Here is a 24,755-nt window from a genome sequence, read left to right as displayed (position 1 = left end):
GCCCGCCCCGCCCCCGGCGGCGCCCAGGTGTGGGCGGGGCTTGGCGGCTCCGAGTGGCGGGTGGAGTCCGGGTCCACTCCCGCCCGGACTCCGGGTCCACTCACGCCGGAAGCCCGCGAACCACGCGGAAGCGCGTCCCAGCCGGCAGCTCGCGGGCAGGTGTCTGGCCCCATTCCCTGGCCCACTTCCTCGGAAGCCGCCCATTCTGATGAGTCTCCTGTCTAGGGAGGGGACGCTGGCCTGGGACCCCGAAAGCCCGCCAGAGCCCAGAGGGCCCCCTGCCTGATGGGCCCCTCCGACCCCGCTCCCTCAGGGCCCGCGGCGGCCGTCGTCGGGACACACAGGGCTCGGGGGGTGGGGCTGTGAGCCCCCCAGGAGGGGAGGTGGAGCTGGTGGGCCGCTGTCCCTCTCTGGCTGCAATCAGGTTGACAGCCTTTGTGGGGCAGGGGGCCCGCCCCAAGATTGCCGGGGACAAAGATCCTGGGCTCCTTGTGTGAAGTTCCTTCCCCCAACCCTTTCCTGTCCCCAGTGGGGCCCAGTGTCCTCCTGAGCTGTGGACACGCTCCTCTGCTTGGCCAGCCCTGCTGTCCCATGGGAGAGCCTCAGCAAGCTCACCGGCTGTGGCCCCTCAGTCTCAATGTTCTGGACGGCACTGAGAGCCTGTTTGCCACGGTCAGGCCGGCCTGTGGGGGGTCTTCCCGGCCTGCCCCTGTCCTGCCCCCATCTTGCCCAGCACAGGAGGCCCCACAGGAACAGAAATTGAAAGTCTGAATAAAGGAATGATGAATGAATGAATGTGAGGTGGGGGGCAAAGGCTGGAGGGCACTTGTGGTTAGGTCTGGGGCCTCAATTTTGCTTCAGGGTAGAGGGAACAGTTGTCATGGTTATGGGTATGTCCCCAGGGCACCCTGCGGAGGTCCGGGTGGTGGAGATGGACAGGGGAAGGCGAGGTTTCTGGCGTGAGCGTCAGCGCAGAGGCTGTGGATGAGCAGAGGCTGTGGAAGGCACTCCGGTGGGAGTTAAGAGTTCTGCAGGCCCCTCCCCCAGCTCCCCAGGGCTGTCCACTGCTTCCTCTTCAGCTCATCAGCCTGGCCCACTGAGACCTGCACTCTTAGGTCCTGCTGGCTCGTGGACACACAGAGCAGCAATGCACACAATCAATCGCCATGGTCAGGCTGGGGAGGGACCTTGGGAGCCTCCCTCAGGGTTGGTTCGGGGTGTTGGGCTGAGCGCTGACCATGGCAGGCCCTGCTGGCCACTCTGTGGTCCCCAGGGCCTGTGGAGATGAGTTGGGCAGCAGCTCAGCTTCTCACAGCTTCTACTTCAGGCTGGACCAGCCCCCAGGAGGAGGAGGTGGGCCCTGGTCTGGGGTCTCCCCAGAGGCTCCTGGTAACAAACAGCCCCTCCCCTTCTGGGTGCTGGTATCCATGGCAACGCCATAGAGCCTTTCTCTCCCCAGGCCTGCCTGGATTTCAAGCTTCAGGTGAGTGCTGGGGGTAGGGCTCTGGGTCTGGGGGGACATGGGTGTGGAGGGTAAAGGACCAGCACCTCTGGGGACCCCTGCTGTAGGCTGGGGCAGGACCTCAGGTCCCAGAGGGCAAGGGTGAGATGGAGGAGACCACAGGGAATGTAGAGAGCCAGGGACATGTTGCCTGGGGGTGTAACCTGCTGCCCTGGCCTGGTCAGAAACACACAGGTGTGGTCACCCACATGACCAGCAGTCTGGTGTCCTATGGGGTTGAAACACACACCCACACCCACACCCCACCAAACACACACGGGCCTCCATGGAAGGAGAGCCCCGCAGAGGTACCCAGGACGCAGGCAGACAGCCCCACCACCCCTCAGCTCTTCCAAGAACATCAAGAATGGCCCCCAAGTCTTGCCAAAAGGCTGGAGAAGCCAAGGAAGGTGTTCTCTCGTCCCTGGTGGACAGGGAGCCAGTCAGTGTCCATCTGGGGCCTCCAGCTGGCACACCTGCAGACCTGGTGACTCCCACATACCTGAAGGACACCAAGCCAAGCTCCACACCAGCAGTCTCCATCAACCTGCAGTAAGGAGGGGATGGAGGGGCGGTCGGTCGGCCACTTGAGCCAGGCCAGCCAGAGGGCAGGGCCTGATCAGGCAGCTGGGCTGCGGGCATTGCAGGCTGTCCCCTGAGGGCCTGGACCCCCACACCCTGCGGCTGCTGTGGAGGCAGCGGGAGCTGGAGATCCAGGCCCTGCGGTGTGCCCTCCAGAACTGCCGGGATGCCCGGCATGGCCACATCCTGCAGGAGGTGGCTGGACTTCCACTCGAGAGGTCAGCAGAGAAACACTAGTCCCCCAGCCCTGGCCTGACCCCAACCCCAACAACTGATCCTGACCCTTACCCTGACCTTTGCCTCTAGGCCTAGTCCTTACCTGACCCTAATCCCCAACCTTAACTGTGAAAAAGTTGATACACTGTAAACCTGCCCAGACCATAACCCTGAATGTGGGTGCTGAATTCCACCCAGACCTCTCAGAGCCTGACCAGGCCTGGCCAGACCTGGCCCAGCCACACTCTATGCCCTCCTTGGCTGCTGACCCAGAGGTGGGGGGCGCTATCACCCCTTCTCCCAGGAGCTCTTGTGGTCAGGAAAAGCTCCTGCAGATCCAGGTCCAGAAGCTGACTGTGGAGCTAAAGGAACAGAAGAAACAGGCCCAGCTGGTGAGGCCTCAGGAAGCTGGGCCAGGGTTGGTCTTGGGGGCGGGGTCTGAGAAGGCCCCACCCACCTTTGGACCCCACTGGAGCAGGAGAAGGAGCATTTGGAGAAGCAGTTGCTGCAAACCAGCACCGTGCTCCAGCAGCGGGAGGCTGAGCTGCAGGCCCTGCACAAGTCTTGCCTCCTGCATCTGGCTCGCTCTTCCTGGCTGGGCCGTATGCTGCGGTCGTCTACTGGCAGCGTGGAGGTGAGCCTGTGCACCGGGTCCATGCTGCTCACCCACGTCCCCTTCCCAGACCTCCTTGGACTTCCCTGATAGCCAGGGTGCCTGGGACAGGGAGGATGGAGCCCCTGGCCCTGCCCACCTGGAACTTAGCCATTGTGTGCCTCAGGTCCAAGGGAAGGGGTGACTTGCAGGGAGTGGTGCCCTTCTCCCAGGCCCTGCCCACTGGCCTCCGGGCCCCCTCTTGCAGGTGGTGACTGCAGAGACCCTAATGGACCTCAGTGACCTATCTGAGAGTGATGAGGTTTCCTCTGCTTGGGAGGTGAGCAATGTCCCCCACATTCATTCGTGGCTCTGCAGGCATGCAGGGGGCGGGGGGCACATGCCTGTTGCGTGCGTCCCGGCCAGGGTTTCCGGCTGGAGGATGTGGACTGGAACAGCATCGCCCATCGATACCCCAATCTCTTGACTGACATCAAGTTGACCTTGGATCACAGGTAACTGGGCTGGACAGGGACACCCTCAGGGGCCCCAGGAGGGGGGGCTTGCCTTGGCCGATGTGGACCAGAGTCCAAGTTCCACCCTTAGTATCCCTGGACAAGTCACTTGAACTTTGCAAGTGTCAGTGTTCTGATCTGTAGAACAGGGATGCAGGGAAAGGCTCCTGGGCTCTCTGTGTCCTGCCATGAGCCCTTTCCCGGGCCGGGTCCTAGAGACTGGGACCACAAGTTGGGGTGCTCTGCCAGCCTTGGGAAAACTGGATGGGGGCAGGGCTGGGGTCCAGGAGTGAAGCCAAGAGGCCAATGAGCAAATGGTGGCCCACAGGAACCCTGGGCCATGGCTGCCCCCAGAACTCCCACCAGCCTCACCACCGGACGACCAGGGCTCAGAGCTGTGCACACAACACATGGAGCGGCATCTCAAGAATGTGGAGTGGAGCTCTCTGCCCTTGGGGGGCACCAGCAGCTTGGGGGACACCAGCAGCTCGGGGGGCGCCGACTCTGACTCTAGCAACCCCCAGCGGGACATGAGGTTTCCAGTGCATGTGACAAGGCACCCGCCCTGGGCACCAGGACATGCTTCTGAGCAGACAGAGTCGCAGGCCAGGAGCTTCCACAGGGGCTCACAGGCAGAGCCTGCAGGTGGGGTGGGGCAAACTCCCCTGGCTCCTTCCTTCTGTCCTGCAGGGCTGTGATCTCTGCCCAAAGCCCTAAACGGGGTCAGCAACCTCTAGGCCTTCTCTGTACCCACAAAGAGGTTGTGGCGGGGGGGCTCTCTGGTCTCATCTCCAGGGATTAGGGTGCTCTTGGAGCCCTCCGTGCTCTGGTTCAACCTTCCCCCCAAAAAAGTACTTTGAACTATGCCTCTGCACCCCTCAGCCCCTGGGGCCAGCCACCCCTCCTGCCCTGAATCTGACCCCCCTGCTGCTCCTCTCCCACGTGGACCCTCAGGGCGCTGCAGGCCAGCTGGCCTCACAGATGTCCCCAGTGGGTGCTCCATATGGGGGTCCCTCTCACGGACAGGCCTCCTCTCCCTGGATCTCCCGGAAACCCACTCAGAGGGCCTGGGCAAGACCGTCCTGGTGCCCAGGTTCTGTGCAACTCCAGACCACCGGCAGCCTGGGCACCGATGGAGGTGAGGGAGTGCGGCAGCCCCCCAGAGCAGGGCCAGGAGCTGGTCTCCCAGCGGAAGGGGGGCAGACCGGCCCAAGCGACTCGGCCCTTCCTGCCCCAGCCAGACGAGCTCCTGCCTGAAGATCGTGGCCGTGAGCTGTCGCAAGAGGTTCGTCCGCATCCTCAACGAGTCGCAGGAGGAGACCGCTGACCTGGGTGGCTTCACACTGCAGCAGCTCTCCTGCCACTTCCCCGTGCGCATGTACCGCTTCCCACCCCACACGCTGCTGGCGCCGCGGCACCACGTCACGGTGCGCCCCCCCCCCCCGCTCCCCGCAAGCCCTCGCGCCCCCGCCCCTCAACCGCCCCCTCACCCGCGCCTGGCGTTGTCCCCAGATATGGGGCGAGGGACCTGACAGCACCAAGAAACAGCCGCCGTCGTCCCTGGCCCAGGAGCCTATCTACTTCCACTCCAACCGGGGCTGCGTGACTCTCCTCCTGAGCCCCAAGGGCGAAGTCAGTGCGGGTCCCGACCGGGGGGTTGTGGGGAAAGTATCGCGGGGTGGGGGTGACCGCGCGCCCCTCCTGCCCACAGGTCCTCAGCGAGCACCAGGCCCCGCACTGCGTGACCCCCGTCTCGAAGATCTTCGACGACAATACCGACTTGTCTATTGACCGCTACCCGCTCCCAGACGCCCGGCCCGGGGCCAACAACATCTGCGAGCAGCGGCGCGCGTCCCGAGCCCCGCCCCACGGCCAGGTGCGTGAGGCCCGGGCGGGGCGCCTGAAGCCGGGGTGGGGACCGCTACTTCCCCTCCTCCCTAGGCACCGCCCCGCAAGAGTCGTCCTCCCATCCCCAGCCCCGACCCCTGACAGTACCGTACCCCTACTTCCGCAGGCCCCGCCCTCGCCAGACCCGCCCCCCCACTTATTCAGGACTTCCCTCAGACCCCCATTTCCCCATGCCCCGTCCCGCCAGCACCGCCCCTTTCCGCGGGCGGGCTCTGGCCCTCACGACCCTCTCGGCCCACCAGGACGCGGGCCCTGTTGCCGCGCCTGAGCACCAGCAAGCTCTTCTACCCGCCGGAGGTGCCAGCGCGGCCCGCGAGCGCAGAGACCCACGCGCGGAAACTCCTGCCCGCGGTCCCCCGTGAGCGCGCGCGGAGACGTGGAGGGAGGGGCGGACGCGGAGGGAGGGGGCGGCCGGCGCGAACCCCCATCATTCTCCCACGCAGAGCGCCGGCTGGGCATCACCGACCGCCAGGCCAAGAAGGAGCACAGGCTTCGGGTGAGTGCCGCGTGCTGCCTGTCTGGGCCAGACCCCTCCCTCCCCAGGCCCCGCCTCTCTCCCCGCCCCCGCTTTGGGGCCCCGCCCCTCCCGCGCCCTGCGCCGCTCAGTTCCCGCACCCCGCAGGTGTGCAGGAAGAGCGTGAACCGGGGTTGCCCGATGGTGGCGCTGTCGGTCCAGAGCACGGCCGAGAGCAGATTCGGTTTCCGCTTCCTCAGCTGCCCGCCCATCACCGGGGACGCGAGCGGGCGGGTGTAGGGCCACGGTAGGGCGGGCAATTCTGGCGCCTGCGCTCACCGGCCGTCTCCGTGACTGCGGCGGCGGGGCCAGCACGGGAGGCAGGAGAGAGTCGTGGGAGTCAGGCAGTGCCAGCTGCATAATTTACTGAACCAACGTCACCTACGAAGTAAACTGCATTTCTGTACACCTGAGTCGAAAATGATTCGCTTGGTTTCTGGGTATCCTGCCACCCCCCAGCCGCACAAATCCTCCAGGGATGGGAGGCCTGGTTACACTCTTTTCCGCCTAGGGCAAGCGCCTCTGCTGAAACAACAGTGGCCCAGCGGTGGCTGCAGGGCCTGCCAGGGGTTGGACAGGCACAGCTCGGCCACCCAGCCTGGGTCCCACCCAGCCTCTTCCAGTCCTGCTCCTCTGACCCCTCCTCCCGCGAAGGCCAGGCCCTATGGAAGCCGTGGGCAACTGGGCCAGCGGTGGGGAGCTGGGCTGTTCTGGGCTCTCACCTGTGCGCACTCCCTGGTGGTGCAGGTCCCCACTTCCCTCCACCGAGGGGCCTCTCCTGTGCCAGGCCCACCTCCCACCCCCCCCAAACACCCACCCAGATGCTCTGGGTTCCATGAGGCTCCCATCACTAAGGGCGGCCCCTTGGCCACAGTCCTGGGCAGCTTGGCAGTGGGTGGGGTTTGGACTAGGGGTGGGATTGGGCTGGGGTGACAGGGTTCAGGTGTGGCAGGCACCGGAGGGCTGGGCGTCCGGCGGCTGGATTCGGTGCTGGCTTTGGGCCTGGACATCCCTGGTTTCTAGGGCTTGGGCCTGAGGCCCCCTCCAGGGATCTCAGAGCAGCCACTGCAGCCAGCCCCTGATCCAGGCCAGGCCCCGAGTCGCCCAGGGCTCTGAGCCGACGCCCCCGGAACTGCAGGTCTGTGGACCCCCAAGGGCTGCTCGAATCAGGTGGCATGGGAAGCTTTGGGGGAGAAGGGAGCAGGTGATAGCCCAAGGTCCTGGAAAGTTCTGGAAAATAAGGAAAGACCATGTCAGACAAGGTCTCCCCGCAAGGAATCATCAGGTTGGGGTCACCACGGGCAGAGTGGCGGTGTCCACTGTGGCCCCTCCCCTAACCCTTCACACCGCCCCCAGTCAGCACCTCTGCCCCACTTCCTGTGCTTCCTCATCTCTGTGACCTCTGAGCCTTGCTTGGGACAGGATCCACCTCTGTGGAGGCAGAGGCCACAAGGCCTGGGCTCTGGCTTTGGGTCACTGGGTCCTGCCCCAAGGGCCTGCTCCCAGGCTGGTGGCTCTGCTGTACAGCAAGGCCTCAGCGCCCCCAGCAGGGCAAATGGGGCAGGTGTGGCCGTGGTCACCTGGACACAGCCTGGAGTGGGAGCCCTGGGACTCCCTTTTCCTGAGTTTCCACTGTCCCCACTACCGCCACTCCTGCTGGCCCTTGATTCCCCCTCCCCCCACCATGAGCAGATCTCAGGACCCCACCTCTCTGGCCTCTCCTTCCAGGCAACAATCATTGCCTTGGAAGAGCACAGGCTCCGAAGCCCTGGCCCTGCTCCATCCAGCCCCTCCTGATGCCCCCCACCGGAGGGTCATTTGGCCACCCTCAGCCTGTGCCCCTGCTGCCCCCGCTTGCAGTGGCCCCTCTCTGGGCTCACTCACAAGCTGTTACACCAGTCGGTCAGACCTTCCTCCAGGAAGCCACCCGTCCCTGCCTGCTGGGTGAGGCTTGTCTGCCTCACAGCCCTGGGTTTGCTGCGCTCAGCACTGTCACTCAAGCCACCCCCAGGAGAGGACCCCCCCCCCCCGTCCCTGCCCCTCTCAGAGCCGTGTGAGGAAGCGGGGCTGGTCTGAGATGAGGGCCCCATCCTGACACGGTGTGTGGGGACTCTCAGTACCTGGGGCCAGGTTCAGGGGGCTGGGGGAAGTCTTGGGCCCGGTCTCATCCTCTTGTGCTTCAGGGCCCCTGCGTGGACCCCGGGGGACTTTAGCCCCTTCCTGCCAGGACTCTAGCTGCCTATGGGGGAGGAGGCAGGGAGAGGGAGAGAGGCTGCAGTCCTGGCCCCCCCAGCCAATCCCAAATGAGTGTGACCCTGGATGGTACCCCAGCATCAGGCTCCCAGGACTAGCTCCTCTGGCCATCCTGAGGACCAGTGACTGCTCAGCCACGGCAGCCCCAGACATGACCCCCCACCCCAAACAGGACATACAGGGTAGGTGGGAGGGCTCAGTGCAGGGGAGGCACCCACCGCAGGCGCAGGCCCCTCCAGGCCTCAAGTCCAGCCAATGCCAAGACGTCATGGCTGTCTGCAGGGTCAGGCCCTGGAGGACAGGCATTGGTGGCCAGGCCTTCCAGCCTTTGTGAAGGCAGCTGCTCGGTGGGCTCCCAGGCCTGTGGAGGGAAAGAGCTGGTCTGGGGGCATGGCCTTTGTCGGTGGGGGGGTGAGGTGGGCAGTAGCCTGGGGGCAGAGAGACATTTATCTGCGGGGGGAGTGGGAGAGCTGGGGCCCCGGCCCTGGAATGGCTGTAGCGCGGCACAGTCAGGCCCGGATACTGGTCCGCTCTGGAAAAGCCCAGGTGCACTGGCAGGCAGGGCGTACCTGGCACTGGTGCCGACGCTCTCGCAGGCCTTTGGTGGGGTTCCCGCAGAGGACTGGGCCGGCGCCTGAAGAAGAAGGTGTGGCTGGGCCTGGTTGGGGCTGATGGGTGTAGGGTCAGTCACACTGAGCTGGGTCAGTTACCGTGGGTGAGGTTGCTGGCGTCATCCCCTGGGGCCTGGTCCTTGGGAAGCAGGTCTTCGGGTAGGGGCCCTCTGGGGACCAGTAGGGCCAGGGGCCAGGGCCTGGGGGCCCGGGGCTGGGTCTCAGGCAGGGAGAGCTCAGGGCTGAGTCTCCAAATGTGGTCTCCATGGGGACGATCTGGCCGAGGGTGAAAATCAGAAGTCACCAAGACCATGTCAGCTGGCCAGCCTGAGTCCCCCCCGCCAAGACTGTCCACAGACCAGGGGGCCCCACCAGCCAACATCTGTGTGTCCTGAAGCCCATGGGTGGTGGGTGGGTGGGGAGGCTGGGGGCAGGTGTGCAAGCTCTGGGGACGAAGGGTTAAGGCTGAGAGGTGATGTGACATGCAGCTGTCCATCTCTGGGAGGAAAGAAAGGGGCGCAGGGCTGGAGACCTCTTTGAGGCTCAGTGGGCGAGACTTCCAAGCCAGGTGGGGTGGCTGCCGTACCCAGCGTGGGGAGCAGGCCGTTGAGGACCCTGCCCTCCTGGATGGCCGCCTTCACCATGAGCCAGTCCTGGTCCAGCTTCCGGGAGGCTGGTGGGCTTGTGAGTGTGGCTGGCACGTCGTCCAGCACCTGTATCTGGGGGATGAGCCTGCGCACCTCTGCCCGGTAGTTATAGCCCAGTGGCACCTGGGGGGGGGCACAAGGCCTGCGTGGGTCGGCCCTTCAGGCCAGCGGTGTCCTGGGGCCACATACCCCAGACCCGCTGTGGGGCGCGGCAGGGGAGCTGGGGTTGGTAAGGCTGCCCTACCCTGCCAGGCTGCTGGGTCACCAGGGACATCGGGGACTGTGGGCTGTCCCCAACACGATCTCACTGTCTAGCTTCATGGCCAGTGCTCCATGGTGCCCTCTGGCCTGGGGAGCTGCTCTGAGCTTAGAGCTCGGCCCAGTTGGCCAAGCAGCAGCTAATAGGCAAGTGGTGTAAGCAGCTGAGTGGGTGCACACAGGCCTGCAGGGTGGGGTGTGTGTGTGTGTGAGAGAGAGAGAGAGAAAGAGAGAGAGAGAGAGAGAGAGAGAGAGAGAGAGAACGGTTCTACATGGAGATGCACAGAGCACTCCTGGTTCCACGTGGCATGTGTGCACAGGGCCCTGTGGGGCCTGACCCTAGCCCAGGAGGACGCACTGGCAGCTGCCAGGCCTCCAGCAACACGAGAGAAGCTCAGGGGCCACGGGGCCCGAACGCAGAGCGCCTGCCCTGCCTTGCACACTGCTGGCTGGGCACCCACCGCACACACCTTGTTGTGGGGGCCTGGCCGCAGGCACACCAGGTTGCCCTCCAGGGTGAGCGTGGCCAGCCTCGGGCACAGCTGCAGGTAGCACACCTGCCCCAGGTCCTCCACGCCGTTGCCCTCCAGGTCTAACATCTCCAGCTGCTCCAGCAGGCACAGTGGGCTGAGGTCCGAGATGCAGTTGTAGGAGGCGTAGAGCTCCTGGGGTGCACAGGGGCCTCAGCCTGGGCCAGCCTGGGCCCCCCGCCCCCTAGCCCAGGGTGCCACAGACCCACCTTCAGGGCCGGGAAGAAGCCAATGCCGTCCAGGTCCTCCAGGCCACAGCGAGTCAGCCACAGCACCTGCAGGCGGCCCAGGGAGGTGCCCAGGTCTCTGCAGAGGGCAGGGCCGGGTGCTCAGTGCTCTGCTGGGCTGGACAGCCTGTCTGCAGCCATGACGGTCCTGTGTCATGCCCGGTGCCCAGCCACCACCCACGTCGGGCTGTCTCCAGGTGCAGGGGCAGCTGTGACGGTGGCTCCTGGCCTCAGGATGGGCTCTATACTCCCCTCCCCGCTTTCCCTCCTTGCTGTAGCCCCCTAGTCTGGGCACAGGCAGAATGCCCCGCCTTCTCTAACCAAGCCTGAGCCTGGCCAAGGGGGGTGCTTTTGTGCTGCACAGCTCAGCCCAGCCTTACCTGCCGCCTGCTGCAGGGGTGGGGTGGGCTCAGCCAGTTGTTCTCCCTCCCTTTGTCTCCCCTGGCCTTTCTATGGACAACTCCCCCAAATTACAGCCCCACCCCGGCCAGCTTTTCTTGCAAGGCCTCCCCCACCCCCTCCCAGGGCCAGTCCCCTGCCCATGTCCAATCCTCATCCTTGCCATCCCCCGTCTGCCAGCTGCTGCCCTGCACGTGGGCAGGCCAGAGCTGTCCCACCTTAGAACAACAATGAGGGGCAGACCTTCTGGGCCCCCTCTGCCTGCAGAGTCCTCTCGACTGGGTGCCCCACGTCTGCTGACAGGTCACGGACCCACTGCTGTGTATCCTTTGGTTAGCATCTGGGGTGGTCTGGAGGTTATTTCTTTGGCATTTTCTCTCCTCCATGCTCCCTCTTCTCACACCTGGAGCTCCGCCACTCACCTGCTGGTCCTGAGAGCGGGTCTCGTGTTCTCACCTCTTCTCTCCCTTCCATCTCTGCCTTTTCTCCTGCTCTCTGGGGGACATCCTCGTCTTCCAACGTTGCTGGTAACGGTCTTGCTTTGGCCGTCGTGCGCTTCATCCCCAGTGCTCATCATCGTCCTTGTTTCCACGTTCATCCTCAGTCTATTGCCTTAAATGGCTTTTCCAGTCATCTCTGAATCGGCTGAAATGTGTGTCTAGTAGTTTCTTCAAGAGGAGCCGATCGAACCATCTCCCTCGCTCTCCAATTTATGCAGAAATGCTGGCTGCCTTGTGCTTGGACAGCCCTTGGCTATGTATGAAGTTCTGGGCTTGGGCCTTCTCCCCACCAGGCTGTGCAGATATCGTTGAGTGTTTCTGTGGAGAGTCTGAGGAAAACTCCCTTGTTTTTGTCCTTAAGAGAAGACTTGATCTCTTTTCTTGGCTGTCCCCAAATTTTATTTTATTTTTTTTTAACTTTTATTTGTTTTTCCAGGACCCATCAGCTCCAAGTCAAGTAGTTGTTTCAAACTAGTGGTGGAGGGCGCAGCTCACAGTGGCCCATGTGGGGATCGATCCGGCAACCTTGTTGTTAAGAGCACCGCGCTCTAACCAACTGAGCTAACCAGCCGCCCCACACCCCCCAAACTTTATCTTTATCTTGAAGTCCAGTAACTTTATTAGGACATGTTTCCATGTTGGCAATTGTGTCAATTTTTTCTTTCACTCTGTAGATAACAGTTATCTTTTATGTCTGATTAGTTTTCTTTAATCTTTAACTCTTCGTTCTCTTGTGATATTTTGGTCTACTCCTTCAAATAATATAATTAGGTGTATGTCAAACCTCCTCTGGCTGCCCTCTGACTCTGGGGTCGGTGAAGCCCCATTCATGGACATTAATTTTGTTCATCTTTATTATTCTTCTCTTCCCATACAATGTCTTGTACTGAGTTTCCTGAGGCTCTCTTTCACGTTTGTCTTCATTTCTGTGATGGTATTGTTGTTTCCTTGCATTTCTTTTCAGAATCTTCACAAGTCTTTCTGCCTGTGACTTGTGATTCAGACCCAAGACACACGGCCAGAGCTAGCTGCAAAGGACTCGGGAAACCTCAGGATTCTTTTGCACAGCTACCGGCCCAGCTAAAAACGGGGAACCCTACTGTTGTAGAAGACTAAAGATGGGGGGGTAACTCATAGATTTTGTCTCATTTTATATTGAATAGGAAAATTACCAAATACTTGGAACGAATGACAAAAACCAAAACATGCACAATATGTGGAACCCTGCCTAAAGCTGTATATAAAGAGAAATATAGATCTTTAGTATAGTTATCAAGAAACTGGAATGACTGGAACAATTAAGTTAAGCATTCAGCTCAAGGAGTTAGAAAAGCACAACAGCAAATGACAAAAAGTGTAAGAAGATGTAATCAATTAGGGTAGAACCAGCAACAACCAGAAAAAACATAGGGGATATCAACAGAGCCTGGAAATGAGGCTTTAAAAAATTAATAGACAAGCCTCTGGCAAGACTGATCAAGGCTAAAGAGAGACAATGTAAATAAGTATATGGAATTTAAAAACAAGAATAGTTATAGACATAGCAACAATGTAAAACAATAAAAGACCAGTGTGAACAACGTATATCCTAACATTTTGAAAACCCAGGCAAAGCTGGCACCAAAAGAAATAGAAAACTTGGTTAGACTAATAACCATGAAAGAAATGAAATGGGGATTACTGCCTCCGCCCCAATGTCCCCAGATCTGGACCAGTTTTAAAACTAAGTCCCAATGAACGATCATAGAATAAACAATCTCTGTCTTCTGCAATCATTTTATATACAGGAAGTTTCAAAATGTAGAATAGTCGGAAAGAACAATGAAGGGAGATTCCAGAACCAGAGGAGTATAACACTAGGGAACTAAAGGCCTATCACTCGTGAAAACTGATGAGAAAACTGCCAAGCAAATATTATTTAAATGTTAGTCATGTTACAATAAGTTGGCATTATCTAGTAGTGTCACTGCAGGAACGCAAGGGTGAATTACCGTCACAGATCCATGCAAGGAGCCCAGGACACTAACTATCAGACTAAAGGAGAAATATCAGTTTCTGACATGTCAGCAGATGCAGAGGAGCTGAGACACGTGGCCATTAAGACCAGGAGCAAGGCAGGAATGCTGCCAGTCTCACTGCTCCTTGTAACACTGTGGTTAGCAGGTGCTCGCCAATGCTATAAGACAAGAAAAAGAAATATGAGGATTGGACGTGAGAGACGGCACTCATCATCTGCTGGCAATGTGATCATCAATACAGAAATGCCAACAGAATTAAGAAATTATTTGAATTAATGGGAGCATTTAGCAATACTGCTAAATATAAAACAAAGATACAATACCGTCAGATATAATAGACCCATTTATAAATATCAAGTGTTTTACTGATTTAAAAAATCTGTGCTCAATCGACATAGTGTTTTTCTACCTTTACAACAATCAACCAGAAAACACAACAGAAACAGAAGTAGTCGTGTTTGCAGAAACGCTCTAACTACATGGGAATTAATGTGGTTCAGGTTTCAGGGAGCCCTGGCTTTGGAGGGGCTGGTGTCCTGCCCGTCCCTGGATAGCCCCCTCCAATTTTACTTGCATCCCTTGCTAGTGGCTGGTGTAGGAGAGTGTACATATGACACAGTTCCGGCCGAAGAAACCAGGAAGAAGGCTGGGAACACTTTGCTTGGTTATATAATGGACACAGGAAGCACATTCCCTGGGAGGGGCTGAATCGTATCCGCCCCCATTCCTGTGTTGAAGTCCTCACCCCCCAGCACCTCCGAGTGTAGCCTGATTTGGAAAGAGGGTCCTGGCAGATGATCAAGATGAGATGACACTGGACCCAGACTCACAAGCAGGGGGAACGCCGCGTGAACACGAGGCCAGAGACGGGCTGATGCTTCTACAAGCCCAGGAGCCCCGGATCGCCGGCCACCACCAAGGAGGAGCGGGGAGTGACATGGGTTCCCCTCCTGGCCTCAGAAGGAACCAGCCCTGCGGACACTTGATGTTGACCTCTAGCCTCCAGAACTGGCCGTGGGGCTCATGGGGCTTTGTTGGCAACCCCACCAATGCTCGGTGCCCGTGGCCACAGAAGACACCATACAGTGTGAGGGACCCGCATGAGGGTGAGGGGTCACCCACTGGGGTGGGGGTGGCTGGAAGAGCCAGCCGGACTTCTTGTCTGCCCCCGGGGAGGCAGGGCCTCTGCACTGTCGGCTCGGAGAGGCTCTCTCAGGGCTTGCAACAGGCGGAGGCCCGCAGCGCACCCCGAGGGAATAAATAACTTCTCATTGTTTAGGCTGCTGCACACAGGTTTCGGAAACTCGCAGCTGAAACCATCCTAACTGATGAACCGTGCGGAGAAGTTTAAGGACTTCAAGTGAAGGGAGAACTGTACCGTATCTGTGAGTGCATGTCACTTAACAAACCCACCGTGGTACGTGAACCCTTTTTTAGTTCCATAAAACCAAAATTCTGGAAAGATTAGAGTGTGAAACCTGACAAACTGAGAAGTTCAAATGCAAGAGCAAGTCTTCAGAACAGCTAGGTCCGCTTGGATAGAGGAAAACCAAGATGAGGGTGTCAGGTAGTCCCACGTTAACACGAAGCATACAGCACCGTGGTGCTGGTGTGGAACCGCCCAGCAGATGAGACACAGCCCATGAACACGCCCGACACGCGACACAACACATGGACCTGCAGGGACGGTGAACACAGGCCAGGTGGTGTTGGGAGAAGCCACGCGATCCAAGCTGCCCTCGCAGGTCAGTTGGGTTACAGACTGCACGTAAAAAGTGAACCCATGAAGCAAACAGGAGGGAACAGTCTCTCCAGGACCTTGGGGTCACACGCAAAGCACTGGCTGGGACCGACGGGTCGGAACAAACCACAACTGCATGTTTCTGTGTAAGTGAAGCTGCCACAGTCAGCGTTAACGGGAGGAGGTGGGAGGCGGGCAGGAGTCTGGCGAGGGCTACGAGGCACCCAGGCTGTGCAGAGAACTCCTACCGTATTTCCCCGAAAATAGAACCTAACTGGAAAAGAAGTCCTACCATGATTTTTCAGGAGGACATCCCCTGAACATAAGCCCTAATGTGTCTTTTGGAGCAAACCTTAATATAAGACCCAGTCTTATTTTCAGGGAAACACGACAGGACCCAATGAGGAACAGGCAGAACCCAACTGAAGAGGCATTGCTCTAGCGAGGGAAGTGGCCCGACCCTCAGTCACCAGAGAAACACTTGCAACTGAGAGGGAAGCCGTCCCTTCAGTTACTTTAACAATTTCAAAATTCGCCATAGAGGCTTAGAGATTGTGGGTGTGTTTTTCGTCCCCGCACAGCCAGTACCAAGTAAATGCTGAAGAAGCACAGGGGGCCAGCTTGGGCCTCGCCCGCCCCAGCCGATGGCTGGAAAGCAGCCCCACTTATACAGGACACTTGTCTTCACACCCGCGACATGTCCAGGGGCTGAATTCTGTCTGAGCTTCTGATGGGCGGGCGGCCAGGACATTGAAATGATGTCCCAGCCTAATATACTGCCCGAGACTTTAATGTGTTTACATGTCTACTGGTTTATTGGATCGTCATATTCAATTACATGGTTTCCTTGTACACATTTTTGTTCCCATCACTGGCAAACACCATCTGGCCATTTCGGGATTCAGTAACGGAGAGGACTTAAAGATCCATGACATTTTCCTCTGTTGTCATCAAGGAACACAACACCTTTCCATAACCTTTATGATCTAATCATTTTTCTTGGAATTGTTTTTTTCCCGTGTTTCTTTGGAATTGAGTATTTTGTTTTGTTCCAGATGGTATATCATATTTGTGGATTTTATAATACCTTCCACTTCTTTTTATGGTTTTCATCCTTCATATGCTTTTTACGTACCTTCATTGGTCTTTGAGCTAATTTGTAAGCCTAACAATGTAGGAATGAGTCTTTGTTAAGCTCAAGTAGTGACAGCCGTCAGGGTATCACTTAAGTGTGTATTAAAGGTTTTTCTGAAGCCCGTCTTCCAGACCCTTCCTCGCAGGGCACAGTGTGAGGCAGGAGCTTGGGGCCACCAGCTCTGCCCACTGAGCACCAACGCCCTGTGTCCAGGCTTCCAGTGCTTTGTGAAATTCTCTTTAGTGAACATCAGTGTAAATGAGGACCAGAGAAACATGGAAAGTGAGGTTGCTTAGAAACTGCCCATATCACCTCACCTGGCAACCACTGGAGGCCTTTCCGACACCCGGAGAATTGTCTGGAACTTGGGTGACCCATCTCCCGCGGCGAGGCCAACCGCCCACAACAGTGGGCCTTTTGTGAAACCCGTTGTGCTCAGAGAACAACAATGAAGTGCGCTCTTCCTTCCAGCCCTGCGAGCTCAACCCAACCACGAACCCGCACTTAGTTGTGGGTCCCACCTTTTCAGTCAGGGACGGAAGTGCAGCTTTGTTGCACGTGGGGTCTGCCAGCACTGGCCGCACCCATCTGCTCTTCTCCTTACATGTTCAAGGCACCAGCGCGACCCCTAAGATCCCGGCCCTCCTGGTGCGGGGACCCCTCCAAGCCCTGAAGCCTTGGTTGGTATTGGGGTGTCCACCAGAGCCCTGCTGGTTGGGGACCCTTTGCAGGTCAGTGGTGCCTTCTGCACCCAGCATGGTGGTCCTTGGAGACCTCATCAGACACACGACTCGGCCTGACCCCAACTTCACACCCTGGTGTCCCCTTCGGCGGGTGTTTCCAACCGGCCAGAAGGATGGCATATGGCCGGCAGGACACCAGGGGCCTCTCAATGGGGCCCCACCCGGGATAGACCTTGGCCTAACTGAGCCATCCTGTCCCGTCAGCCCCTGTAGGACCCCGCCCCCAAGCAGGGTGGGGCACCCTCTCCCTGCCCCATGGGCCCCAGGAGGGACACTCACCTCACAGAGCCCAGGCGGCTGCCGTTCAACTTCAGTTGGCTGAGGCTGGGCAGGTGTAGCCCTGTGGGCCACAGGGAGAGGTCAGAGGCTGCCCATCTGCCTGCCTGCACCCTCCAGGGGCGTTGGCGCCCCTCGGGCCTGCTGCCCGGGGGCCACTCTAAGGCCCAGTGGCACAAATTCTGTCTGCAACCAGGCTCGAATGAAGCAGGAAGGGCAGGGTGTGCAAGGTGTCCCTGAACCAACAGGGTCACATGGGAGGCCACCAGGCCACTGGACTCTGGGGTGTCCAAAGCTTGGGCCCCGCCCCCAGCCACCTTGCACGGCTTGCCCATGGGCCCCAGGCACCCCCAGACCATAGCCTTCAGTGCTAGTAGCACTGGGTGCAGGGCACAGGGATATCTGGCCGGTGTCCCTGCCCACAAGTCCCCAGGAAAGGGTTCTGAGCTACTGACTCCTACAAAGAACAGGGCCCTGGCCCTGTGAAAGTCCCCGTGGGGTGTGCTGCTCCAAAGACCAGAGCCTGGCAGGCAGGGCTCAAGTGAGCTGGCCTGACAGGGGCAGGAGTGGACAGGCAGGGGCTCTCACCGAAGTTGCCCAGGCTGTACTCGCGCGTATCGACACACATCTCCAGCGTGCTCACCAGCCGAAGGTCAGGCATCTGGGCCAGTGCCCGCTGCAGAAGCCAAGGGCGGTCAGCGCTGGGCACCGGACAGCGGCCTCTCCCTCCCTCCCACTGACATCGTTCCCGCTGGCCTCGGGGCTGGAGCAAGGAACAGACACTTCCCTGCCTTATCCATGCTAACCGGCCGTGGACGGCTCTGAGTGCGTGTGACATGAGCAGAGGCTGTACTTCAGTTTGGCAGGTGACACCACTGCCAGGGAAGGGCCTGCCCTGGGGGCCTGTCTCCAGGTGAGACCCTCGAAGGAACCGATGCGGCCGGGCCAGTCGTGCGGAGCGTGGCCGAGGCCCGCGGACGAATACCCTCACCGTGGGCTGCCGAGCGGTGTTTGCTCAGAGCTTCAGCGTCTCCATGGCCACAGCTGACACACAAAACGCGGGGCCCCAAGCAACACAGCTATACAACGTGACACTGGATTTGGGACTGGGGTTGAGGAGTGACATTGACAGTTACTAGAATTGGAAAGAAGGGGACCATGTCATGCGACAATGGAATTTTTGATAAAACTGGCAGAAAAAATGCACATGATGAACTTGTGACATTGGGCAGAGAGGCCCCAGCAAGGTGTGGGCAGTGTAAGCAGGCCACGGGCCACGGCACTGGATGAGGTGCCTCAAGAGGCAGCGTTCAGAGGGAATTTTGGAAGGTGTGGCCTTGAACTCCAATCAGCAGAAGGAAAAACTGAGAAGGGCTTGAAGTTAGAATGACCCAGTCAGACTCAGCCTCAGGGAGGAGCCCAGGACAGGCCCACGTGCCACTACATCCCCTGGGGGTTCTCAGGAGGGGAGAGTCGGGTCCCCTGAAAGCCCCAGAAACCAGCCCAGGTGTGGCTTTTAGCACCTCACTTCCATGGGACTTGAACCTGTTAAAAAGCACGTGGGCTCGGGGCCACTGGCTGTGGCCTGGACGAGGGTGACAGTGACCACCTGGGGCAGACATGTGAACCACGTCCACACAACCAGGAGCCGGTAGACAAGGAAGGAGGCCCCAGGGTGGATAGGAGTCACGCCTGGGACAGAGTGGGCTCTAGCCGCAGTGTGTCCCCAGCACACAGCCTGGCAAAGATTCAGCCAGTGGGTGTCGCAGTGACAGCCCGGAGCTCCCCGCCTCCCTTCTCAAGTGGTGCGTGACTGTTCCCACCAGTGCAGGCTGGCCGTGGGGCCACGTGGCCATCTCGCCTGCTGGGTTCCCTGAGACAAGTCCTTCAGAGGTGAGCCCCTGAGCGTGTGCCTGTACTCAGCCTGCTGCCCACGCCCGGATTTCCACCACTAGGGCAGCCCCAGGCGGCTCCGTCAGCCTGGGTCCTAGCTGGACCCCAACATACCGCCTGGATCAGACTCCTGCAGACCCTTAAGCCTGAGCAGGGACGCCTGCTGTTGGAGTCAGAGTCTGGGTGGCTTGTGGTCAGCACCACGTGGCCACAGATGACAGGGACAGAGACCCTGGGGACCAGGCGTTGGGGAGGAAGTCCCCCAAGGTTAGCTGAAGACGGCCTTTGAGTCACCATGATTCACCCAGGAGAGGCCCAAGGAGGACGCAGTGACCACACCGGCCCCAGTGCCCCCACTTACTCGGACACCGTCCCCCATGAGTGAACACGACACGCAAAGGAAATGACAGACACCCCCATGAGCAGCAGACTGTGTGCAGCAAACACCACCAAGACGCCCCCTGGGCTCACCGGACCCACCTCGCAGCTGCCTTGCCCGAACCTGTCCCATCTCGTCAGCTTTGGGGAGGGGCGAAGTCACTTCCAGCCCCGAAGGGTTCTCAGGTGGCCCTGCTTGGTCTGTCCCAGCCTGGCCTGGTGCGTGAGGCCTCTGGTGTATGGTGCTGGGCACGCGACAAGGCCCGGTCCACCTGGAGGCCCATCAGGTGCCATGGGGGGTCGCTGCCCTGCTGGACCCTGCTCCTGGCACTCCCTGGGCATGGTCAGGCTGGACCCAGTGACACTGTGTCCTGCTGTCCAGGGTGGGGATGAGAAGGATGGAGCCCTGTCCCCGGCACTCTGTCCCCAGCCAGCTGCTTGGTCCACCAGAGGAGGCTCCCGCCCGTGCACAGACCATCCGCTGCCCAGAGCCCCCTCAGCGTCAGGCTGTTTTCAGTGTAGCCCAGGCTCCCTACAGCCACAGCTCTGTGGACCCCGGTCCCTCCAACACATCTGCCTGTCATCTCTGAACCCAGACCTCAGAAGCACCGAGGTCCGGCCTGGATGGGGCCACGCTCTGAGCCTGCCTGTTCCTGGGGCTGGTCAAGCTGGGGGGTGGACCACTTCTGATGGGACAGCTCATGCTGCCAGCTCCATACTGGACAGGAGTACTAGGAAGGTGTGCCTGGAGGGCCACATACACCCAGGGGCTGTGGGAGGAGCCAGTGGGCGGGAATGTATGGACCAGTATGGACCCTTCTCCGAGTTGGTCAGGAAGGTGGGTGTGGACCTCAGGCCGCCAGGCTGCATGTTGGTGGGCACGTCACCAAGGAGTCTCCAAGGAACCCCTCCCCCTGTGCATGTCACCCCATGTAAGCGTGGGAGTGGCAAGGGAGGCCCTGGGCAGCGGGGGTGTCCCGAGCCAAAGGTGCACAAGGAGCATGGCCAGGAAGCAAGGTGGGGGTGCGGGGCTGCCCAGTGGGGTCACCAAGTAAGCAGCTGCAGTCACAGGGCTCTGTAGAGCCTGCTGGGCCTCAGTGGGGTGGGGGTGACAGTGATCCCTCACTGCAGATTTGGGAGGAAGCCTTCACCCTAGCAGCTTGTGGTTTCACTTATTCCTGGCCCTTCGCATCTAGTGTGCCCTGTGCTTGAATGTTTGCACCTCGCCTCCCAGCAGAACGTCAGCTGCTCGACGAGGGGTCCCCTCTCACATTCACAGAGGGTCCTCTGAGCACAATGGGTGCTCAGCAAATACTTGTGGGATCTAGCCTGGCTCAGTCCCTTCCATGGCCTGAGTGCCGGGGACACAGTGGGACAAGGGCATCCATCAAAGAGACAAGGCCAGAAGGGCCAGGGACAGAGGACAGGCTGCACGTCAGCCCTGGAGTGTCACCGATGCAGGCCCCCGTCCCCCTGCACTCACCAGTCGGGCAGGTGACAGGTACTCCTCCACCAGATGCTCACTGCGGCCACTCCCATGGCTGCCAGGGTCCTTGCTCTGCGGGTGGGGGTTGTGCCGGCCGTGCCAGCTCAGCTCCCGCACTTGGACACTGGCCGAGCTCGGCCGAGGCCCTTGGGCCCTGTCCATTCACATGCAACCTGCCGGGATAGGCAGAGGGCTAAGCCTTTGCTCTTCTCCGATCAGCACCACAGCCCCTACGTGTCTCCACACACAGTAAACCCCTGAGCACCCCCCACCCTGGAAAAGGCTCTGTCCACCTGGGGGCCTCGCAGTCTCTGACCTCAGCCTCAGCTCACAGCCACTGCCTGGGCACGTCACCCTCCCAGTGTTTCTGCCCATCCTTCAAGGGCCACATGAGGGGTACAGACGCCAGGCCCACCCACCCACCTGAGGCCCCACTGGGCGGTGAGCCTGGGGGTGCTGGCCTCAGGTCATGTTTGCTTAGCCGCCCACTGACCAGTACAAGCCTCAGCCTCGGACCCTGAGCTGATGGTCATCCTTCACCTGATGGTCCCTGAGCCTGGGGGTGGGGAGGGGGCGTGTCCCAGGACCAGGCTGGTGGGCATTTCCTCCCACCATACCCCTGTGCCCACTGACCTCCTCACCTGGAGTCAGCTGCCTTTTCCCACTGTGGGTCAAACATCTGGGCCAGGGGTGCAGCATGTGGGCCAAGTGGCAGCTGCAAGAGAGAGTTGGGTTGGCCAGTTCCTGGCCCAGGTCACCTGTCCAGAAACGAGCAGGTGCAGAGGAGGTAGGGGCTGGCAGCCTGGGACATGGCTCTCAGGTCCTTTCTACCATCCTGACAGGGGCCCTGGCCCAGGTGACAAGGAAGATGGCCAGGTGGGTGAGTGATGCTGGGGTCGTTCCAGTGCAAAGGCCTGGGCCTCATTCACATCCCCACTTCCCTCTGCCCTCTCCAAAGAGTCCTGGGTCTGCTGCCTTCCCTAGAGGACCCCACCAACATGCCCCACGGGAAGACTACCTATCCCTGCCTCAGGCTTGCCAGCCTCAGGCCCCCGGGGCAGCACTGAGGGCTGAGCCCACCATCTTCCCCCCTCTGCGCCTGAGAGCTACTGGTCAAAGGTTCTGCCCACGACTGGGCCCAGAGTATCTGTCCAGTCTAGCCCAAAAGTCTTGGGCTCCAAGGAGCAGGGCCTGGTCAGGAGACTGTGGTTCCCCTCCAGACACTGTCCCCTCACATTCATGCACTGGCCCAAACCTGTCCCCAGCCTGCCCTACCACTCTGTAAGCCCCCAAACTGGACAGCTGGGGGCCTCCCCACAGCCCTGGCCTGGCTCCCAGGGTCCCCTCTACCTCTCCATCCTTCACCACACAGGGAGGGGCTCTGAGGACAGAGTCCACTCCCCACGAGATCCCACCATGAACCCCCCCCCCCGCCCCCCCTCCCCGCAAAGTCTGCTCCCTGCCTGCAGCTCTCCCCAGGGTCAGGGTTTGGAGCTCCTCCCGTCCAGTGACTGGGAGCCCCTCAGAACACAGCCAGGGGTTGTAGGTAGGGTCCTCAGGAGATCAAATTTGACATCTGGGAACATCACTGAGTCCCTCATAGGCTTTGCTGCTTAATTCTCGCTCCTGCCTCTCGGCCTGTTTCCCCTCTGGCGCAGGGAGATTGTGAGACTTGAGGCCTACGACCCAAAGGCACAGTGGGCCCTTACCTGAGGGCTCAGCCCCGGTGCCCCGGCCTGTGGGGCTCGGCCCTGGGCGCCCTCCGCTATCAGGCTCTCTCTGCGACTTCGGATTGTTCTTCCGGCCTCGGGGCTTCAGGCCTGGGCGCCCTGGCAACGCGGGCAGGACCTCATTTGAATAATCAAATATTTATGAGCCGCGGAAATCTCCCTGGCTCTGCGGAGCCGAGCCACACCCCTTAGCAACGGTTGCTATGGCAGACCAGCGGTAAGGGGCGTGAGACGCCCCCCCAGGTACAGTCCCTCACACGCGTGGGCGCTCCTCAACTGCTAGGGGTGCTGGGGCGCAAGAGAGAAGCAGTCAGGCTAGGAGGTGGGGTACTGACCCTCCGAGTGTCAGCCCCCTGCAAAGGCGATCAGTGGTGGAGAATTGCGCCCACCTTTCTCTGGCAGGAGGTGCTGTGAGGGTCCTTCGGAGGACGGTATTTACCTCCGCTGACAAGTGTGACCCGATGCCACGACAAAAGGAAGCGCCGTGGGAAGCGCCCCTGAGGACCAGGGTAGTGAAGACCTGGACACCTGGTGAGAAGGCCAGAGAGTCCGTGCCCACAAGGGACACCACCTCCCCCTTTCATTTGTCTGCCTTTGCTTCGCGTCTGCGAGCATGTGGAGCAATCCCGGAGCCTCGGCACAGTGCAAGGCACAGCCAACCCGACACCGCGACGACACGTGGGGTCGGCGCTGTAGTGCGGGTGCCCAAGGGGCCCGCCAAGGTCAAGGCCTGCAGTGGGTGAGCTCCGGGGAAGAGCACCGGAGTCGGCGCGGGAAGGGAGAGGGATGGAAGGGGTGCTGGCTGAGCAGAGCAGGTTGAGCATTCTTTCTTGTAAATAGACAAGGGTGTGTTTATGCGTTACTTCGAAATTTTTAAAAATGTTACAAACTTGCCTTTTTGAGTCTTGAAAGCAGCAAGCGTATGCACGTTTGTGCTTTGGGTAGGGGGAGAATTAAGTTTGTACCCCTATGGCATCTTTCCGATTGGGTTTGTTGGGCACCGTTTGTTAACTGGGCCACAAGGTGAGCTTCTGCAGGGCTGGACATCGGATTCGGGGGGAGCTGGGCGGGCCGGCAGTCTGCAGGGTTTGCCCAAGTTGGGGGAGGCTGGTGGTGAGGGGGTGCGGGAGAGGACCCCCTCCTCGGAGCCCGCAGCGGGGCTGCGCGCTAGGCAAGTGAGAAGCAAGACCCTCGTACGAGATAAGATTGAGCCGGACTCACAGCTCCGCGGGCTCAGATGCCCGCGCCCAGCCCAGGCGCTCGAACTCCTGCAGCTCCTGCCTCCGGGCGCACCGCCGTGCCCCGCCCAAGATCCCTGCCGAAGCTGCCAGGCGTGCTGGGATGGAAGAGGCGGCCGTTCCGGAGCTACCTGCGGGGGACGGGGTGCAGGACAGCCGGGCCCCCAGCCACTGGAGGTCCCAGGCTCCTGGCGCGGCCGGGCCTGCTGCTGGGGCCCGACCCTCGCTCCGGCGGCCCCTCCGCCTTCCCCAGGACCAAGCCCAGGGGCGTCCGCAGTGCTGACCCTGCGGGCTCCGCCCTCGCTGAGGGCTGTTTCTTCCGCTACAGGGCCCCCTCGGTGGACTGCGCCGCGCGGCGCAAGGAGGGCCACAGGGTCGCGGACGCGGCTGTGCGCGCCGTCGAGGTGCCCAAGAGCCCGGCGCAGGGCTCCCCCAGCAACTCAGGGGGCTCGAGCCAGTAGCCGGCGACTCCGCCCCAGTCCACACCCGGACACCGGCCCGCTTCCCCTACGGTCCCTATCTTCCCGGGAGTCCGGCTTGTTCCTGGGAGAGCCCCGGCCCTCCCCGGAGAAGCCGTCGCCCCGGAACTCTCGATCCCAGCGCCCTCGCTCTCCTTCCGCGCCCGCTCAGACAGCCCCCAAGGCCGCAGCCCACGAGGGCCACCCAGCCCGGCACCGCCCTCAGCGCCTTCCGCCCCCGGAAGCCCCGCCTGGCCGTGGCTTCTGACGGGCGGGACGCTCGGCCAACTGGAGCAGGGCAGGGCGTTACTGGGGCGGGGTCTTGCGCCTCCGACCAATGGCAGGCCGCGCAGGGCTGACGGACGGGCGCAGGGCGGGGCGTGCGCGGTCCCGGCTGAGTGTCCGC

General features: G+C 60.5%; 2 protein-coding genes across 8 annotated transcripts; one reads left to right on the top strand and one right to left on the bottom strand.

Annotated features, from left to right (window-relative positions):
- The first annotated feature begins 994 nt into the window (after window positions 1-994).
- LMNTD2 (lamin tail domain containing 2) lies at window positions 995-6,111 on the top strand. The gene is made up of 15 exons (XM_033121520.1): window positions 995-1,483; window positions 1,969-2,053; window positions 2,149-2,301; window positions 2,604-2,691; window positions 2,778-2,933; window positions 3,160-3,231; window positions 3,318-3,406; window positions 3,735-4,051; window positions 4,433-4,544; window positions 4,644-4,833; window positions 4,919-5,038; window positions 5,118-5,282; window positions 5,557-5,672; window positions 5,758-5,810; window positions 5,937-6,111. Exons 1-15 carry the CDS (start codon window positions 1,285-1,287, stop codon window positions 6,077-6,079), a joined length of 2,058 nt encoding a protein of 685 aa, XP_032977411.1. The 5' UTR covers window positions 995-1,284; the 3' UTR covers window positions 6,080-6,111.
- Window positions 6,112-6,167: 56 nt separating this feature from the next.
- LRRC56 (leucine rich repeat containing 56) lies at window positions 6,168-24,004 on the bottom strand. Of its 7 annotated transcripts, none has more exons than XM_033121527.1 (14): window positions 23,875-24,004; window positions 22,633-22,771; window positions 21,565-21,638; window positions 20,921-21,096; window positions 17,755-17,842; window positions 17,170-17,230; window positions 10,337-10,433; window positions 10,068-10,262; window positions 9,279-9,462; window positions 8,792-8,968; window positions 8,651-8,715; window positions 8,300-8,442; window positions 7,949-8,016; window positions 6,172-7,058 (listed from the first exon to the last, which is right to left on the bottom strand). In XM_033121527.1, the coding sequence occupies exons 4-14, from the start codon at window positions 21,083-21,085 to the stop codon at window positions 6,736-6,738; spliced, it is 1,566 nt and encodes a 521-aa protein (XP_032977418.1). In that variant the 5' UTR covers window positions 21,086-21,096; window positions 21,565-21,638; window positions 22,633-22,771; window positions 23,875-24,004; the 3' UTR covers window positions 6,172-6,735. The 7 variants fall into 7 exon arrangements, with proteins under 7 accessions (XP_032977419.1, XP_032977418.1, XP_032977416.1 ...); XM_033121525.1 differs by having other exon boundaries at window positions 6,176-7,058; window positions 7,949-8,067; window positions 21,557-21,638; XM_033121521.1 differs by having other exon boundaries at window positions 6,177-7,058; window positions 7,949-8,067.
- Window positions 24,005-24,755: the final 751 nt, after the last annotated feature.

Source organism: Rhinolophus ferrumequinum, chromosome 11 (genome assembly GCF_004115265.2).
Source record: "Rhinolophus ferrumequinum isolate MPI-CBG mRhiFer1 chromosome 11, mRhiFer1_v1.p, whole genome shotgun sequence".
NCBI classification, from domain to species: domain Eukaryota; kingdom Metazoa; phylum Chordata; class Mammalia; order Chiroptera; family Rhinolophidae; genus Rhinolophus; species Rhinolophus ferrumequinum.
Note: the sequence above shows the minus strand (reverse complement) of the source record. Positions and strands in the feature narration are given on the sequence as shown.

Bases quoted from the DNA above. Each gene is read 5' to 3' on its own strand.
- LMNTD2 (XM_033121520.1), top strand. From the start codon at position 1,285: ATGAGTTGGGCAGCAGCTCAGCTTCTCACAGCTTCTACTTCAGGCTGG. The intron at 4,052-4,432 runs GTGGGGTGGGGC...TCTCACGGACAG, and splicing joins CTCACAGGCAGAGCCTGCAG to GCCTCCTCTCCCTGGATCTC. The intron at 4,545-4,643 runs GTGAGGGAGTGC...TTCCTGCCCCAG, and splicing joins CAGCCTGGGCACCGATGGAG to CCAGACGAGCTCCTGCCTGA.
- LRRC56 (XM_033121525.1), bottom strand. From the start codon at position 21,085: ATGGACAGGGCCCAAGGGCCTCGGCCGAGCTCGGCCAGTGTCCAAGTG. The intron at 10,263-10,336 runs GTGGGTCTGTGG...TGTGCACCCCAG, and splicing joins GCTTCTTCCCGGCCCTGAAG to GAGCTCTACGCCTCCTACAA. The intron at 9,463-10,067 runs GTGTGTGCGGTG...GCCCCCCCCCAG, and splicing joins GGCCAGGCCCCCACAACAAG to GTGCCACTGGGCTATAACTA.